We start from the raw sequence: 15,732 nt of genomic DNA on the forward strand, positions 1-15,732 counted from the left end.
GTGTGTTAGGGCATAAAACCCTCAAAATCAAATACAGAAAGGCAGAAAAAGTAAATGCGTTTTTTTTTTCAGATCATGATGGAATAAAAATCGCATGCAATATAAGGGCAGGGGAAAATAGACCAAAAGGTAATTGGAAACTAAATAATCTCATCTTCAAGAATGAATGGGTGAAAGATAAGGTCAAAATGGGTTCATGACCTAGGCATAAAGAATGAAATTATTAATAAATTAGAGGAACACAGGATAGTTTACCTCTCAGACCTGTGGAAGGGGAAGGACTTTATGACCAAAGCAGAACTAGAGATCATTACTGATCACAAAATAGAAAATTTCGATTATACCAAACTGAAAAGTTTTGGTACAAACAAAACTAATGTAGACAAGATCAGAAGGGAAGCAATAAACTGGGAAAATATTTTTACAGTCAAAGGTTCTGATAAAAGCCTTGTTTCCAAAATATATAGAGAATTGACTCTAATTTATAAGAAATCAAGCCATTCTCCAGTTGAAAAATGGTCAAAGGATATGAACAGACAATTCTCAGATGAAGAAATTGAAACTATTTCTAGTCATATGAAAAGATGCTCCAAGTCATTATTAATCAGAGAAATGCAAATTAAGACAACTCTAAGATACCACTACACACCTGTCAGATTGGCTAAGATGACAGGAAAAAATAATGATGATTGTTGGAGGGGATGCGGGAAAACTGGGACATTGATGCATTGTTTGGTGGAGTTGTGAAGGAATCCAACCATTCTGGAGAGTAGTTTGGAACTATGCTCAAAAAGTTATCAAACTGTGCATACCCTTTGATCCAGCAGTGTTACTACTGGGCTTATATCCCAAAGAGATTATAAAGAAGGGAAAGGGACCTGTATGTGCACGAATGTTTGTGGCAGCCCTTTTTGTAGTGGCTAAAAACTGGAAACTGAATGGATGTCCATCAGTTGGAGAATGGCTGAATAAATTGTGGTATATGAATACTATGGAATATTACTGTTCTGTAAGAAATGACCAACAGGATAATTTCAGAAAGGCCTGGAGAGACTTACACGAACTGATGCTGAGTGAAATGAGCAGAACCAGATCATTATATACTTCAACAACAATACTAGATGATGACCAGTTCTGATGGACCTGGTCATCCTCAGCAAGGAGATCAACCAAATCATTTCTAATGGAGCAGTAATGAACTGAATCAGCTACGCCCAGAGAAAGAACTCAGGGAGATGACTAAAAACCATTACATTGAATTCCCAGTCCCTATATCTATGCACACCTGCATTTTTTATTTCCTTCACAAGCTAATTGTACAATAATTCAGAGTCTGATTCTTTTTCTACAGCAAAATAACGTTTTGGTCATGTATACTTATTGTGTATCTAATTTATATTTTAATATATTTAACATCTACTGGTCATCCTGCCATCTAGGGGAGGGGTTGGGGGGGTAAGAGGTGAAAAATTGGAACAAGAGGTTTGGCAATTGTTAATGCTGTAAAGTTACCCATGCATATATCCTGTAAATAAAAGGCTATTAAAAATAAAAAAATAAAATAATGAATGGGTGAAATAGCAAATCATAGACATAATGAATAATTTCATTCAAAAGAAATGAGACAATATACCAAAATTTGTCAGATGCAGCCAGACCTTGATCACTTCTTCATATACTTTCTTTCCCATGAATCTTCCTTTCCTGATCCTCTTTGTAAAGCTGACATTTGTTTAGTTTGAAACCATTACTTCACCAGTTCTACCCTTCTTACACTTTCCTCTTTCACTGTCCTTGTCGGTTCCCTATTGAATTGAATATATATCTACTCCAAACTTTGTGTATATAGTCAACACTCCTTTCCTGGTTCAAAGACGAATAAAGTTTATGAGATGTCTCCTCTCCCCACAGCTTCCTTCATATTTTTGTACTTTTTAGTATATCTCAATTATGAGAAACAGAGCTCTTCCTTCTTTTCCCTCATTTCTTCTCTACTCTTTCTTTCCCCCTCCCTTTTTATTTCTTTCTTAAAAGCAAATAAAACGGGACAAAACTAGGCCTAGGCCTTTTTTTTTTTTTTAAACTCTAAGACAGTGGAATTCTGAAGGGACACTTTTCCTTCTAAGGAGAAGGAATTACATTCTATTACAATGTAAGCCTTTGGTCATCATTTGGTTGTTGGAATATAGTTTCCTTTCTAGGTTTCTCTTTTCTCCCACGTTTACATTTCAAAGAGTCTGCCCAAGTCTAACCGCTTCATCTGTAGTGCTTGGAAGTTCTGTACTATAATAAAAGCCACTCCCCATTTGCCGCCACATGGGATTATAATTCCGTTTTATAGGCTAAGTTGTTCTCCATTGCAAGTCTTCTTCCCTTTGTCTTCTCTCCTAAGGGGCGACACAACCTTATCAGAGATAACTCATAGATTCTTTCTATTTTCACTTGGCCCCCTAATTCTAGAAGATAGGAGCAGTTTTCTTTTATGATTTCTTGGAATATGGTGTCCAGTTTTTTTTTTTAATCACTTAGCCTTTGCCTCAGTCTCCCCGTCTACAAAACGGGGCCGAGGTGAGGCTCCAAGTCCTAATTGTGGCCGGGGCTGTCCGGCCGAGGAGATGGCTGAGGGACTGCACTTCCCCCTCTGCCGGGGCCGGGGGCTAAGGTGCGCCCCGCCCCCGGCCCCTCCCAGGAAGTCTTGGGGCTCCCTACCTCTGCCCCGGGCATCTGGGGGGTCCCCCGGGGCCTCCAGATTCTCTGGGCTGGGGGACGCTCAGGAGCACCCGGCCCCGTGTCTGGCAGGCAGCCGCCGCACCGAATACCCGGGGGGATGGGGGGCTCCCCACCTTCGGGTTTATCGGCTCCGAGACAGTTCTCGGGAGCCCGGGGGGGGCGGGGGGGCACTCCTCCCCCCCTCACGGGGCGCCCCTCGGCGTTTCCAGAATCCGGACGGAGGGCTTTGTCAGGATGACGGGGGTTGTCCGGCCGGGAAGCCCAAACGCAAGGGCCACGGTAAGGCTCGGCCCCTCCCCGCGCCGCCCCCCTCCCCCCGGACCCCTAAGGCAGCTCCGGTCCCGCCCGGTCCGAGTCTCTTAGGGTCGCGCCGGGCCAAGGGTCAGGAGCCCAGAGGCCTCTCGGGGAAGCACAGCCCACCATGGACAGCTCCCCCCTCCCCTCTCCCCCTGCTCCCCTATCTCTTCCTCCCATGTGCCCTCCTCCTCCCCCCCTCCCCCTCCCATCTCTCATCCTTCCTCTCTCTTTCCTTCCTTCCATTTGTTTTTGAAAGAGCAGACGGGAGAGAAGCCCCTTAGGTGGGCCGGGCGCGGACCCCGGGGAGGGCCGGGGGGGGGCGGGGCGGGGCTGCCGGCAGTGGGGGACCCCCTTGTCCGCTTCAGCGCCCCGGGGTTCGCAGACAGGGAGAGCCGCGGCCCCCAGGCCCGGAGCGGGAGGCCCGTTCTAGCTGCTGCTGCGCCCGGGACCTCACGGAGTCTCCGGCCCGCTTCTAGCTCCGGTTCTGCCGGGGGGGGGGGGGGGGGCGGGCGGGGGGAGGGGAAGGGGGGCTCCGCTGGCCGGAGCCGGCTCCTCCTCCACCCTCCTGCTCCGCCCCCATTTCTGGGCTCCCGCCGGAGCGTCCCTCGCTCCAGGGCGCGTCTCCTGGGAAGGTCCAATGGTCTCGGCAGCCTTTCCTCCCAGAACTCTCCGCCCCGGCCCCATTCGCGCTCCTCGGGCCGTAAGAGGGGGACACTGCCCGGCCTTCAGGGCTTCCTCGGAAAGACCGCTGCAGCCCGAGCTGTGTCCTCCGCGGGCCCCCTTGGGGGGCCGTTCTGGGACCCCGAGAACCAGGAGCTGTCCCCGCGGGGTCCCCAAAGCTGCCTCCGGCGCCTGGTACTAGTCCTGGACTAGCCCTGGCACTCTCAGTTTCCCCATCTGTACAATGGGCTTCCCAATAGCCCCCACCTGCCGGGATCAGGGGGGGAGCCGGACATAGAAGCCAGTCCCCCCCGGGCCGTTCCCCACGTCCTGCCTTTTACATGGGAGGAAACGGGCACAGGGCGGGAGAGGGGAACCTGCCCCAGCTTCACCCCGACCGGAACCCGGCGACTCTTGGTCAAGGTCAGGGGACCTCGCCCTCTGCCCCCTCCCCAGCAGCCCGCGTTTGCCGGGTAAAGGGGGGGCTCCGCCCGGGAATTTTCCAACTCCCCCCTAAGGGGAGCCCCGGGGGTGCAGGCCCGGGTGGGGGCGAGGAGCCGCCCCCCGGGAAACAAAGGCGGGAGGAAGGCGGTTCCCGGAGGAGCAGCGGGGGGGGGGGGAACTTGTTCCACACCCGCTCTTTATATGAGGTGAGATCCAGGCCCGTGTGAAACCCTCCGGGGCTCCATCTACTCCCGGCTTTGCGGAGGCCGGAAGGCCTCGGAGCCTGGATCCAGGGCCATCCCCAGCCCCTCCCGCCGCGCTCCCGGACATTATCAGGGCACGAGAGGAGGAGGGATCTCTGTACTTCTTGGTCCAGGTCAATTCCTTGGGGAGGTCGCGGTTAGGGTGTGAGACCCTCGGCCAATGGGATGAGGGGCAGCGGGGGGAGGGGCCTTTGCCTCAGGGACGAAAGGGGCCCCCGGGCCCTCCCACTGAGTGCTGAGTGTCTGCCGCAGGGCTGGGCCCCATTCTGAGAACCTAAACCCTTTGCCTCGAGCTCTCTCCAGGTTTTTTATTAAACGTGCCCCCCCCTCGTCATTTCTGAGCCAGTGTTGGGTCCGCTGCCCCCATAACCCCCAGGCACCTGGGGTCCCCGGGCGTCCTGGGCACGGGGCCCGGGCCTGGGGCCTCGACCCGGCCCGGAGACGGGAACGTGGCGGCCCCTGAGGGGGGGCCGTGTCCCGGGGCCCCCTGGGGCGGGCTGGGGCTCCCCGGTCTGCTATGGGCCGGGCCCTGAGGGTGAGTCTCCCTCCCCAATAGCGGGCCTTGAGTCGTGGGGGCTCCAGGGGCATCTCGGACCTTGGGCTCCGCCTTGGGGGGCGTTGGGGGCCTTGGGCTCTGCGCTGGGGGGTTCCGAAGTGGTCGCGCCTGGAAGCCGGCCTCGGCGGGAGGGCCCCTCAGGGCAGGGCTGACTGAGCTCCCCAGAGGCAGGTGCCGGTCAGGGGCGGGGGAAGGCGAGCCAGCTGCAGTCGGGGGAAGCAGGTGGGTCGGCCTGGCCAGGCGGCGGAGGAACCGGCGGGCGGGGCTTCCCGGCCCGGGCGTGGCGACGGGGTCCAGGGGGAAGGGGCCCCGGGAGGAAAGGGCCGGTGGCCTCTGCAGCGCCCCAAGCCCTCGGTGCCAGAGGTACTGGCCCAGGGTCCTGGGGGCGGCAGCAGGGGCAGCCTGGGCCGGGCCCCCCTCAGCCTTGCTCTAATCTGGATCCGGGCCGGCAGCCATCGTTCTCCTTTGCACAAATCCTTGTCCTGGGGGCCCTCCCGGTCTGAGGCTCCCGACCCCGGCTGGGGGATGGGTCAGGAAGGGCCGCGGGGCGGATCTTGGGCAGGGGGGCTGTCACAGGGCGGGGCTGCTGAGGATGGAGCCCAGGGTCAGCAGCAGGAGCAGTAGAAGGGCGGGGGCGGCGGGCACTGCCAGGGAGGACAGAGAGGCCGGGCTAAGCAGGGAGCGGAGGCCCCGGGAGCTCTCCTCCGTCCTCCCGCTCCCTCCTCCGTCCTCCGCCGTCCTCCCGCTCACTCCCCTGCCCCCCTCCCCCCCTCTCGGGCACCGCGGACAGCTCCCAAGGGGGCTCCAGCCTTTGGCTCGGCTTTGCAGACCGGTGACCCGCCTGAGGCTGCAGGGCCTGGGGAGGAGGAGGGGAACTGAGCACAGATGGGGGCTGCAGGACGCAGGAGGAGCCTGAAAGGGGCCTGGCCCACCTCGGCCCCCAGGATTCCTCCCCGAGCCCCAAGGGGTTGGGCCGGGACCTTCCTGGGAGCAGGAACCGCTGGCCCCACTTTTCAGAGAAGACGGAAGCACAGTTCCACCCGCTAAGAGGGAGGTGGGACCTTTCCAGCTGCCTCCCCCCCCCCGCCCCCATCCCTAGGCCTGGGGTCTCTCTCGGGCGGAAGCAATCCTCCCCTGAGCCCGGGGCAGCTTCCTGGGACACACCGGGAGGATCTGGGGGCAAGTGGGAGGCTGGGTCTGAAACCAGGAGGACCTGAATTCAAGTCATTGTGAGGATCAGATGATTTGCTTAGTTTGGGCCTGGCATACAGCAGGTGCTCTAGAAATGCTGATTCGCCCCCCCCCCATGGCCTCAGCCTGCAGGAGGAAATGGAGGCTCTGAGCTGGCTCCCCCTGAGCCTTGGGGCTCCCCCGGCCGAATCTAAGGCTGTGGGGGAGGTTTGGGGGAGGTTCCCCCTCCTTCTGCACCTGCCACCCCTGGGGTGAACAGGGGCTGAGCCTCAGGCAGGGGGGGCCTTCCAGTCTGTCCCCCCCAGGCTCCCAGGGGCCCCCTTACCTGCCCTGGCAGGGCGATAAAGGCCCTCCCAGGAACCCCGTGGTCCTGGGCCAGGCCGGGCCCGTCTTCTCCCGCACCGGCACCAAGCGCACGGTGGAGTCTTTGAAGAGCAGGTCTTGGCCGTGGTAGTCGGAGGAGTCGAACATTTTGAATCCGTTCTTGTTGCTGTCGTTCCCGAACAGCTCCTGGAAACGGCTTCATTTGTTCATTTGTTCCTTTGTTCGTTTGTTCATTCATTCATTCATTCATTCATTTGTTCGTTCCTTTATGTGAGAGCCCTTTAAGCGCCCAGCAGGCCAAGGTTCTGTCAGCGCTTCAGGGATCCGGAGACGGCGGCTTCGGCCCCAGAAGGCTCAGCTTCTGTTGGGCCTGGCCCGGCTCCTCCTCTTCCCCGGGAGCCCCCCCTGCCCAGGGCATGGGCCCAGGCCCGAGGCTTCCCTTCCCGGGGACTGGGCAGTCACTGGGGACAAGGGGGTCGCTCCCACGCCCAGAAAACATGACGGTCAGTTCCCCGGGCCGGGGAGTGTGACTGACAAGCTCGGCCACGGGCAGGGACGGGGACGGTGACCGGTCAGTGCCTCCTGCCACTAGAGCTCACAGTCGGTGCCCCAGAGTCAGAGAGCCGGAGGGCGGGGGGGGGGGGAATCCCCCCCGGGACAAAGGGACCCTGCTCGGACACCCCGACGAGCAGCCCCTCGGCCTTCCTCGGACACCCCCAAGAGCAGGAGGTTCGCCACCTCCCAACACAGCCCCGGCTGTGGGGCAGCTCTCTCCAGAAGGGAGTTTTCTGCCCTTCCTGGATGCCCCCATAGGCCAGTCTCCAGTTAATGGCTGCCCCCTCCAGCCTCGGCGCCCAGAACAGCCCGATGTGGCCCAGCCGGGGCAGAGGGCAGGAGGCCCGACCGACTTTGGGCCGTTAGCCCAGCCCCTCCCAAGGCTCCCTAGCTCCGGGGACCGGACTGCCCAGGCTTGGTCTCCCTCCTCCCCTCCTCCCCCTCCTCACCTGCGCTTTGTCCAGCAGCCCGTACACGGCAAAGGGGTTGGTGTCCGGGTGCACCATGACGGCGTGAGCCGGCACCTGGGCCAGGTTGCAGGCCGCGAACTGCGTGACCTCGGCCCGGGCGCCGTTGGGACACAGCAGCTCGTAGTCTTCGGACTTCAGATGGACGGCCCAGTCCTCGGGGTTGTGGCCTGGGGGGGAGGGGGAGGCGGCCGTTCGGGGAGTGCCCCATTCCCCAGCCTCTGCGAAAGGGGAGAAGCCCCAGAAGCTCGGGGACCCCCCGGACTCCAAGGCAGGTTCTGGGAGCTCGGCCAGACCAGCCGTGGGCCCCGCCCTGTGGCCTCGGACACGGGGCTGTGGAACCTCAGGGTCCCGGGAAAGGCCCCAGGGGCCGCCGAACTGAGCCTTGTGCTTTACTGACAGGGAAACTGAGGCACGTGGAAAAGGCAGGTTAAATAGGGTCACCCCGAAGGGCATGGGCAGCATTTGGGCCCAGGCCACTGGACCGTGCTCTGAGAGGGGCACACAGGGTCCAACTGGCCACGGGGGGGGGGGGGAACCTTGCTGTGGTCTCTGTGTCAGCGAATCATCCCAGTGGCAAGTGTGGTACGGGGGGGGGGGGGGGGAGCCCAAGCCCCACCCCCCATCCTCTTACCGTTGGTGTTCTCAAAGACAGTGGAGTGTGTGACGAAGGCCACGTCCCCAGCACCCTCGGCCAGACACCTGCCACAGACCGAGACAAGGGGAGGGGGAGACAGAGACAGAGAGAGAGACAGAGACAGAGACAGAGAGGAAAGAGATGAGAGAGACAGAGAGAGAGAGACAAAGTAAGCTGCTGGGGGGCAGGACTGACTTTCCAGCCTTGTCTCTAGCCTGTGTCTAGTCCCAGGCCTGGTATACAGCAGGCACTCCCTAATTGCAGGCCCCTGCCACCCTGGGAGGCTGCCCGGGCCGAGGTACCTGAAGGCCCCGCTGTAGCCATAGTAGCGCTCCTGGCTGTTGCCGTAGCACTTGTTCAGGCCGTGCTCATCCCCGATGCAGAGCTGGCACAGCCGGGGCGGGTAGTCCTGGGCGTTGTTCACGGGCACACAACTGGCCGAGAAGAACTCACTGACGGCTGGGAGGGAGGGGCGGTGGTGAGCGGAGGCGGGGACCCTGGTGCACCCGCTCCCCGGCCCGGCCACGTCCCTCGGAGCCCCGCCCGAGTAGGAGGGATAAAGTGGAGGCCGAGGGTGGCCCAGCAGCCGATGCCAATCGAAAGGCTCCCAGGCGCTTGTTCAGCATCACGGGCAGGTCTGGCCTTGGGGGTTTAATCGTGCCCTCCCCTGCCCTCCCTGGCTCTCCTGCTCCCCCTCCCTGCCCCCTCCCTCCCCCCACCTTCCAGGATGTCGCAGCCTTTGGGCCGGATGAAGCCCCTGTGCACCAGGACCCCGACGGGGATGTCCCAGCCGGCCGGGGTGCCGTGGCCGGCGTGGCAGGAGCGTTTGCCCCGCAGCTCGTCGAGGGTGAAGGAGTAGGAGCTGTTCCTCTTGACCACGGCCACCGCGTAGTACGAGTCCTTCCTGTTGTCTGCTGGGGGTGGCCCGGGGGGGTGAGAGCCCGCCCCCAGCACCTCCTCCCCGGGGTCCCCGTCCCGCCCACCAGCAAGAATCAGGCGCTTTGCCCGCATTGACTCATTTGACAGATGGGGAGACTGAGGCAGGCAGAAGTTAGGTGACTTGAGCTCGTCCCGCCGCCCAGCCCGTCCACCTGTGATTCTGGGCATTCGGGTCATCCTGAAGAGGCCGGGGCTCCTGCTGCTCCCGAGTGCCAGGGCTGAGGGCACCCCTGGTGGCTGCGCTCCTGCCCGCCCCGGCCCTGACCATGAGGCTGCTCCTGGGCCTCCCCCCACCCTGGGGCCCTCGGGGCCTCCCCTGAGCCGGGAGCGGGTTGTCCAGCAGGGGCCGGTCCCAGACCCCCCCCCCCCTGAGGCTGTGCCAGGCCTGGCGTCTCTGTGAGAGTTTTCTCATCTCCCCGAGAAGGCGCCAGGACACGGGGCTCCCCACGCCCGGGAGAGAGCCAAAGCCCCAGACAGCCCCCGGCCTCCTGGGCGCCCCGTTCTGGGGGCCTTGGGGCCTGGGCTCAACACTGGGGCCCCCGGGTGGGATGCGGTCCCCACAGTGGGGTCTCGAGCCAGGCATGGGGTGGGGTTCCGATCCCGGGGGGGCAGGCCCCGAGGGCCTGGCCTGGGCCCCCAGGGCCCCCTGGGGCGGGCAGCCAGGCCCGGCCCCCCCCCCCGGTGCTCTCCCCGCGCGGCACGGCCCTGGTTGCCCGGCCCGTTCTCCCCGCCGCTCAGGGTGATGACATCGGCTGCCTTGGCCTGCAGGGGGCGGGATGGCGTCGGCTCGGACCCTGGGGACCCTGGGGGCTCCACGCCCGGGGCCAGCCGGGCGGGGACGGGGAGGGGGCGCCCTGTGGGCTCCCGGGCAGAGCTGGCGGGGCTGGGGCCCCTGGGACCGGGCGCCGTGGGGACTGGTCAGGAGGCACTTATTAAGCGCCTGCTGTGTCCCCGCACTGCGCTAAGGACAGGGGAAGCAAAGAAAGCAGGGCCTGAGAGGTGGCCCGGTGGGGGCCCCGATGCCCCGGTCTTGCCGGAGCTACTCCTCGTGAAGGGCACCAGGCTGCCCCGTGGGCACGGCCAGGCTCCCGGCCTCGCAGGGCAGAGGGACCCCCCAGCTCTGCTCCCAGAGTTGGAGGGGGGATTCTGGGGGCAAGGACTAGGGCCTCTCCTCCCGGGAGGTGGCAGGGCCGGGGAGGAGGGGCCAAGCAGCGGAGGGGAGGGGCCTGAGGCGGATGGGCGGGACCGGAGGCAGGGGAGGAGGGGCCAAGCGGCGGAGGGGCGGGGCCTGAGGGGGATGGGCGGGACCGGAGGCATGGGAGGAGGGGCCAAGTGGCGGAGGGGCGGGGCCAGAGGCGAAGGGAGGCGGGGCCGGAGGCCGAGGGGCGGGGCCGGAGGCGACCCCTGTTGCCCACCTGGATCTGCTCCATGCAGTGCCGGGTGGACTCGCCAGCCACACACTGGATGTCGGGCTTCAGCTGCTTCCGGCTGAAGGCCACCGCCATGTCCCCGCACTTCTGGATCTCGGCCGCCGAGAGCACGCACCAGCGCAGGTAGCGGGGGAGCCCTGGGGGGAGGCGGAGGGGGCTGGGGGGAGGGCGCGGCCGCCCCAGGGGGCCCCAAGGGGGGCGGGGGAGGGGCGGAGCCGCTGGTTGGGGGCAGCTGGGAGCGCTGGGCTCAAGTCCGACCCCTCCCCCTGCCTGCCTCAGCTGTCAAGTAGGGAGCCCGCGGCCTGGCACATAGTAGGCTCTGAAATGGTTCCCTGCTCCCCATTTCCCACCTGAGAATGAAGCGCCTGCTCCGAGCCACGGCTCCGAGGGGGGCAGGACTCAGGGAGACAGGGGAGTTGGGGGAGGGGCTAGAGGGGGGAGGGGTTAGAGGGGGCGGCCCCGGGCTCTGGGGGGAGGGGCTCCCGGCCACTCACTGTCGGGGTCGCAGACCAGGCCCATCATGGCGTGGAGGTAGTCGGCGCCCAGCCAGGCCTGGTAGGTCTGGGTGCCGATGGGCACCAGCTCCGTGGTGGAGTCCTTGAACAGGAGGTTTTTCTGCCCGAAGGCCTCGGACTCGAACATCTGGAAGCTGGCTCCCGCGTGGTTGAACCTCATCTGCAGGGGGGAGGGGGAGGGGGAGGGGGAGGGGTCAGGGGGATCCGAGGCTCCGCCCCCCCCACGTGAGGGGACAGAAGGGGACGGGGGAGGGGCTGCAGGGATAACTGCGGGAGCCGCCCCTGCGGACTCCGCCTCCCCCGGCTCCCGCCCCCCCAGCAGGGGGCAGCTGCCCCGCCCCCTCACCTGGCCTTCCCTCAGCATCCGGAACACCTGGGCCCCGTCCGTATCGGCCCTGACGACCACCGCGTGCGCGGGCACCCGCGCCAGGTGGCAGCGCCGCCACTCGGTGACCTCGGCCCGGCCGCCGTCCCTCACAGCGCCGGGTCCGGACGGCGCGCGCCCCACAGCTCACGTCCTCCCTGGAGGGGCCCCCCGCAGGCGGCCCCAACCCCCCCTTCCGTTCGTTCCCCCAGGGCCTCCGAGGGGACGCTCGGCCCCCCCCTCCCCGCCTGGTCCCGCCGGCCCCCCGGCGAAACCTCCCCTTCACCCCCCCTTCCCCAAGGCCCCCGGGGCCTCACCACCTCCGTTTCTCCAAACCTCCCCCCCAACCACTCTCCCCCCTCTGCCCACACCCCGGGGAACTCCCCCCCGCCCCAAACACGGCCAGAAACCCCTCCCAAACGGCCCCCTTTCCCCCCCTTCTTTTAAAACCCCAAAACCCCTCCGAAAATTCTCCCCCCCCCCCACCCCAAAACCCCCCCGGGACGGGCGAAACCCCCCAACCCCAAAGGGGCAAACCAAGGTCCGGGACCCGTCAAACCCCTCACGCCCGGGTCCTTAACCCCAAACGCCCCCCCACCCCCTCCCCGGGTCACCCCATCCTCCCCCCCCACCTCCCCGGGGCCCCCCCCGTCCACCCCCCACCCACCCCCCACTCCCCAACCCCCTTTGTATATCTCCAAACTCTTACCCTTCCCTCCCCGCCCGCCCCCCGGGCCCCAAAGCCCGAACCTCCCCTCGGGACCACTCCCATCCCACCCTCGGGAAAACCCCCCTTGGCCGGGGTTCCACCAAGGAAAAACCCCTCCCCACAGAACCTCCACCCCTGGGCTCCCATCAGGCCCACTCCCCCCCCCCCTTCCCCGCCTCCCCTCCCCCTCCCCGCCTCCCCTCCCCCCCCCCCTTCCCCAACTACCCCCCCTCCCCTCCCCCACCCGGGGGAAAGGGCCCCTCCGGTCCCAACCCTTCCCCACCTGGGGGGCCCGTCAGGGCGCCCCCCCGCCCCGGGTAAGGGTTCTTCCACCCACGCTAATCCTCTCTACAAAGAAAACAAAACCCACCGGGGGCAAACCCCCCCCCCCCGGGGGCTTCCCCCAAAGGGCCCCAAAACCCCGGAAAAACCCCCCACCCCCAAACATCCGCACCCCCTCCTCCCTCGCTCACCCCATTACCATCCCTCCCCCCACTTACCCCCTTTCCCCCCCAACCCCCCCTTACGTGCCTCCCCGCCTGCAGGGAGGCAAATCGCAAACCTCAACCCCCTCCTCCCCCCCCCTCCCCCCCCAGGGGGGCTTTATTCTCAGCACCCCTCCCCCCAAAAATCCCCAAACCTATGGCCATTTACCCCCCTCCCCCCGCCCCGCCCCTCCTCCCCTCCTCCTCCAAAACCCCCGGGAAAAAACCCCGGCCGCCCACCCCCACCCCCCAGCCCCCCCCCTCAACGTCCGCCAAAACTTTAACCCCCCCTCCTCCCGTCTCCAAGGGGGACCTGGAAATTTTCCCCTTCCCGTCTCCCCAACAAACAAAACCCCCAAAACCACGGGAACTGGGGGCCCGGGGGCCCCCAACCCCCCGGCCCGCCCAAAACCCTCCCCCTTCCCGGGGCCCAGGCCCCTCCCTTCGCCACCCCGCCCCTCCCCCGGGGCGCCCTCCCCATTCTGCCAACCCCGGGAAACCCCTCCCCCCGGCACCCCCCGATGCGGCGGGGGGGCGGGGCCTCCAGGCGGGGCCGCCTGGCTCCCCCGCCCGGGCGCCCGGGCGCTCTCGCTCAGTGGCCGGAGTGAGTAATTTCCTGCGGGGGCGGGGGCGCTCACCTGGATGAGGCGGACGCAGTGCTCGGCCGAGGTCCCCAGGACGCAGCGCAGCGCCGGCTGGATGGCGGCCTCCCGGAAGGCGGCCGCCATGGCCTCGCACTTCTCCCGCTCCGGGTCCGAGATGGCGCACCACCTCAGCTCGCTCAGCGCCAGGGCTGGGGGAGCACGCACAGGTCGGGAGCCCTGGGGACACGCCCCCCCGCCGCGGCCGGCCCCAGGACCGCTGGGGGGGGGGAAGGGCGCCCCCCAATGCGCTCCTCCCCCTCCCCCTCCCCCGCGGTCTGTCTGTATCCCCGGAGCTTGGAACGGCTCTGGGACATGGGAGGTTAATGGAGGTGAGGCGGCTGGGGAGCGCGAGCCAAGACGCTGGAAGTGCCAGGGACAGGACAAGGCTGTCCTCTCCAGAACTGCTCCCAGGGTTCCATCTGCTGTATCCGCCCCCCGGCTGCCCCCGGACCCCCGGAGTGTCCCCCTCCTCCTCCTTCCTTCTGGTGGCCACGCCCCCCGGCTGCCCCCGGACCCCCGGAGTGTCCCCCTCCTCCTCCTTCCTTCTGGTGGCCACGCCCCCCGGCTGCCCCCCTCCTCGGCGCTCCGGTGCCAGGTCCCCTGGGCCTGCCCCGGGCTGCCACCCCAGCCGAAGAGGTCCCTGCTGGGTCTCTCCGGTGTCGGCGGGCTCAGGCAGCCCCGGGGCCGGGGAAGGGCCCAGGCGGAGACCCGACCCCCCCCTCTATCCCGGGGCCAGGCCGGCGCCCCGAGGGGGGGTCCCTTACCTGCCCGGAGGGAGAGGAGCAGGCTCGCGAGCTGGCAGAGGGTCCTCATGCTGGTCCCCGGCGGCCCCGGCTCCACACTGGCTGCGGGCGCGGCCCCCGCTCCTTAAATGCCCCTCGGACCCCTCCCAAGGGGAGGGAGCAGCGGATCCCGGCCCCGGCCGCGCTCTGGCACCACCTGCTGGAAGCCGGCGGACGCACAGCCCCTCGGCCGAATCCCCGGGAGCCCCGCGGCCAGCCCCCGGATTGCGGCCCGGGCCCGGTCCTCTGGCACTCGGCGCCGGGAGCCGCCCCGGCCTCTTGCACGCCGCGCTCTCTGTCCCGGCCGCCTCGCCCCTCCCCCCCGGCTCAGGCCGCCCCGGGGCCCCCCCCCCCCCCCCCCCCCCCCCCCCGGAGCGCTCGGTCCGGGCGGCGCAGGGAGAGCCGGGCCCGGAATCACCGAGGAGCGGGTTCGGATCGGCCTTCACCGCGCGCAAGCTGTGGGGCTCTGGGCAAGTCCCTGCCGCTGCCTCGGTTCCCTCCCGCCGCCAGGCCGCCGACGCTCAAGCGAGGGAACGCTCCGGAGCGGGCTCTGCCCCGCCCCGTGGGGAGGGGGAGATGGCCCCAGGGCCCCGAGGGGGAGACCGCGCCGGCCGCTGCCCCGGGAGCCGCCCCAGGGGACTTCGGCGACGCCGGGGCCCGGGGTGGGCGGGGAGCCTGGGGCAGACGCCGCCACCGGACCTCCCAGGCTCCAAAGCGCTGTTTGCGCGGGGGGGGGGGGGGGGGGGGGGGCGCGCATCCCCGCCCCCATTCACGGCAGGGGACCCTGAGGCGCAGGGGAGCGGCATCGGCCCGGAGGCCGCTTTTCCCCGCCCCGGGTCTGGGCGCGGGGCCCGGCCTCCCAGGGAGCGGGTGCCGCGCGGGGACCTTCCCGCCGCCCTTTAGGGAGTTTGCCTAAGGCTCTGCCCGGCCTCGGTGCAGAGCTTCCTCAGCCCGCGGCCCTGGCACACAGCACCCCGAGGCGCCGCCGGGGCCTGGCGGGAAGCAGGGGCCGCTCCCCCGGAGCGAGGCGCGCGGCCACAAAGAGCCCCCTTTCCCTGGGGGCCGCACAACCAGCAGGAGGACGGCGCCGGCGGCCGGACGGCCCAAGGGCCAGAAGGGAAGCGGGGCCCGGCGGCGGAGCTGAGAGCCGGCGGAGAGGCACGAGCCGGACGCAAGGAAGGCAGGAAGCAAAGCTGGGAACCGGCGGCGGCCGGCGTGGGGGCCCGATGCCCGCTCCCGAGCTGGCCTGGAACCTGGCCTTGAGCCTGGGCCGCTCTTTGGGGAACTCCGACCCCAGCCTGCCTGGGGCTCAAAGCCCTCGCTGGGACGCAGCTCGTGAGCGGCGCCAGCCCCTGCACCCGGTCCGTGAGCGGGAGGCACCATCACCTGGGCTGCGTCCCTCAGCCGCTCCCACACATTTAACTTCCTCCTCCCGACTACACCTGGGGAGCCACAGCCATGCAAAGCCGGGGTCCCTCGCACCCACCCCTGTGCTGACCTCCAGGGCTGGCTCCGGCCTCCAACAACAAGCGCATCCAGAGCCCTTCCTGAGCTGCCCCAGCCCGGACCCGCTCCCCCGTGACCCTGACCCCGGCCGCCTGGGGCCTCTGCGGTTCTGAGCTGCCCGGGCCTGGGACAGCTCTTCCCAGCAGCCACGCGGGCGCCGGCCCCCGAAGCTTGGGCCGAACCGCGGTGTTAGCTGGCCGTTGGCTAAGGCCGCTTGTTTGAACGTATTTAGTT

The 15,732-nt window shown here is 65.5% G+C and overlaps 1 protein-coding gene across 1 annotated transcript; it reads right to left on the bottom strand.

The window, feature by feature from the left end:
- Positions 1–4,725: 4,725 nt before the first annotated feature.
- On the bottom strand, positions 4,726–14,310 carry LOC105750091 (melanotransferrin-like). Its single transcript, XM_031957324.1, has 12 exons — positions 13,975–14,310; positions 13,108–13,359; positions 11,355–11,518; positions 10,988–11,168; positions 10,479–10,630; positions 9,539–9,825; positions 8,844–9,457; positions 8,427–8,583; positions 8,122–8,189; positions 7,470–7,657; positions 6,467–6,651; positions 4,726–5,329 (listed from the first exon to the last, which is right to left on the bottom strand). The coding sequence occupies exons 1-12, from the start codon at positions 14,021–14,023 to the stop codon at positions 4,726–4,728; spliced, it is 2,901 nt and encodes a 966-aa protein (XP_031813184.1). The 5' UTR covers positions 14,024–14,310.
- Between the last annotated feature and the right edge of the window lie 1,422 nt (positions 14,311–15,732).

The sequence above is a fragment of the Sarcophilus harrisii genome, chromosome 3 (assembly GCF_902635505.1).
Source record: "Sarcophilus harrisii chromosome 3, mSarHar1.11, whole genome shotgun sequence".
NCBI classification, from domain to species: domain Eukaryota; kingdom Metazoa; phylum Chordata; class Mammalia; order Dasyuromorphia; family Dasyuridae; genus Sarcophilus; species Sarcophilus harrisii.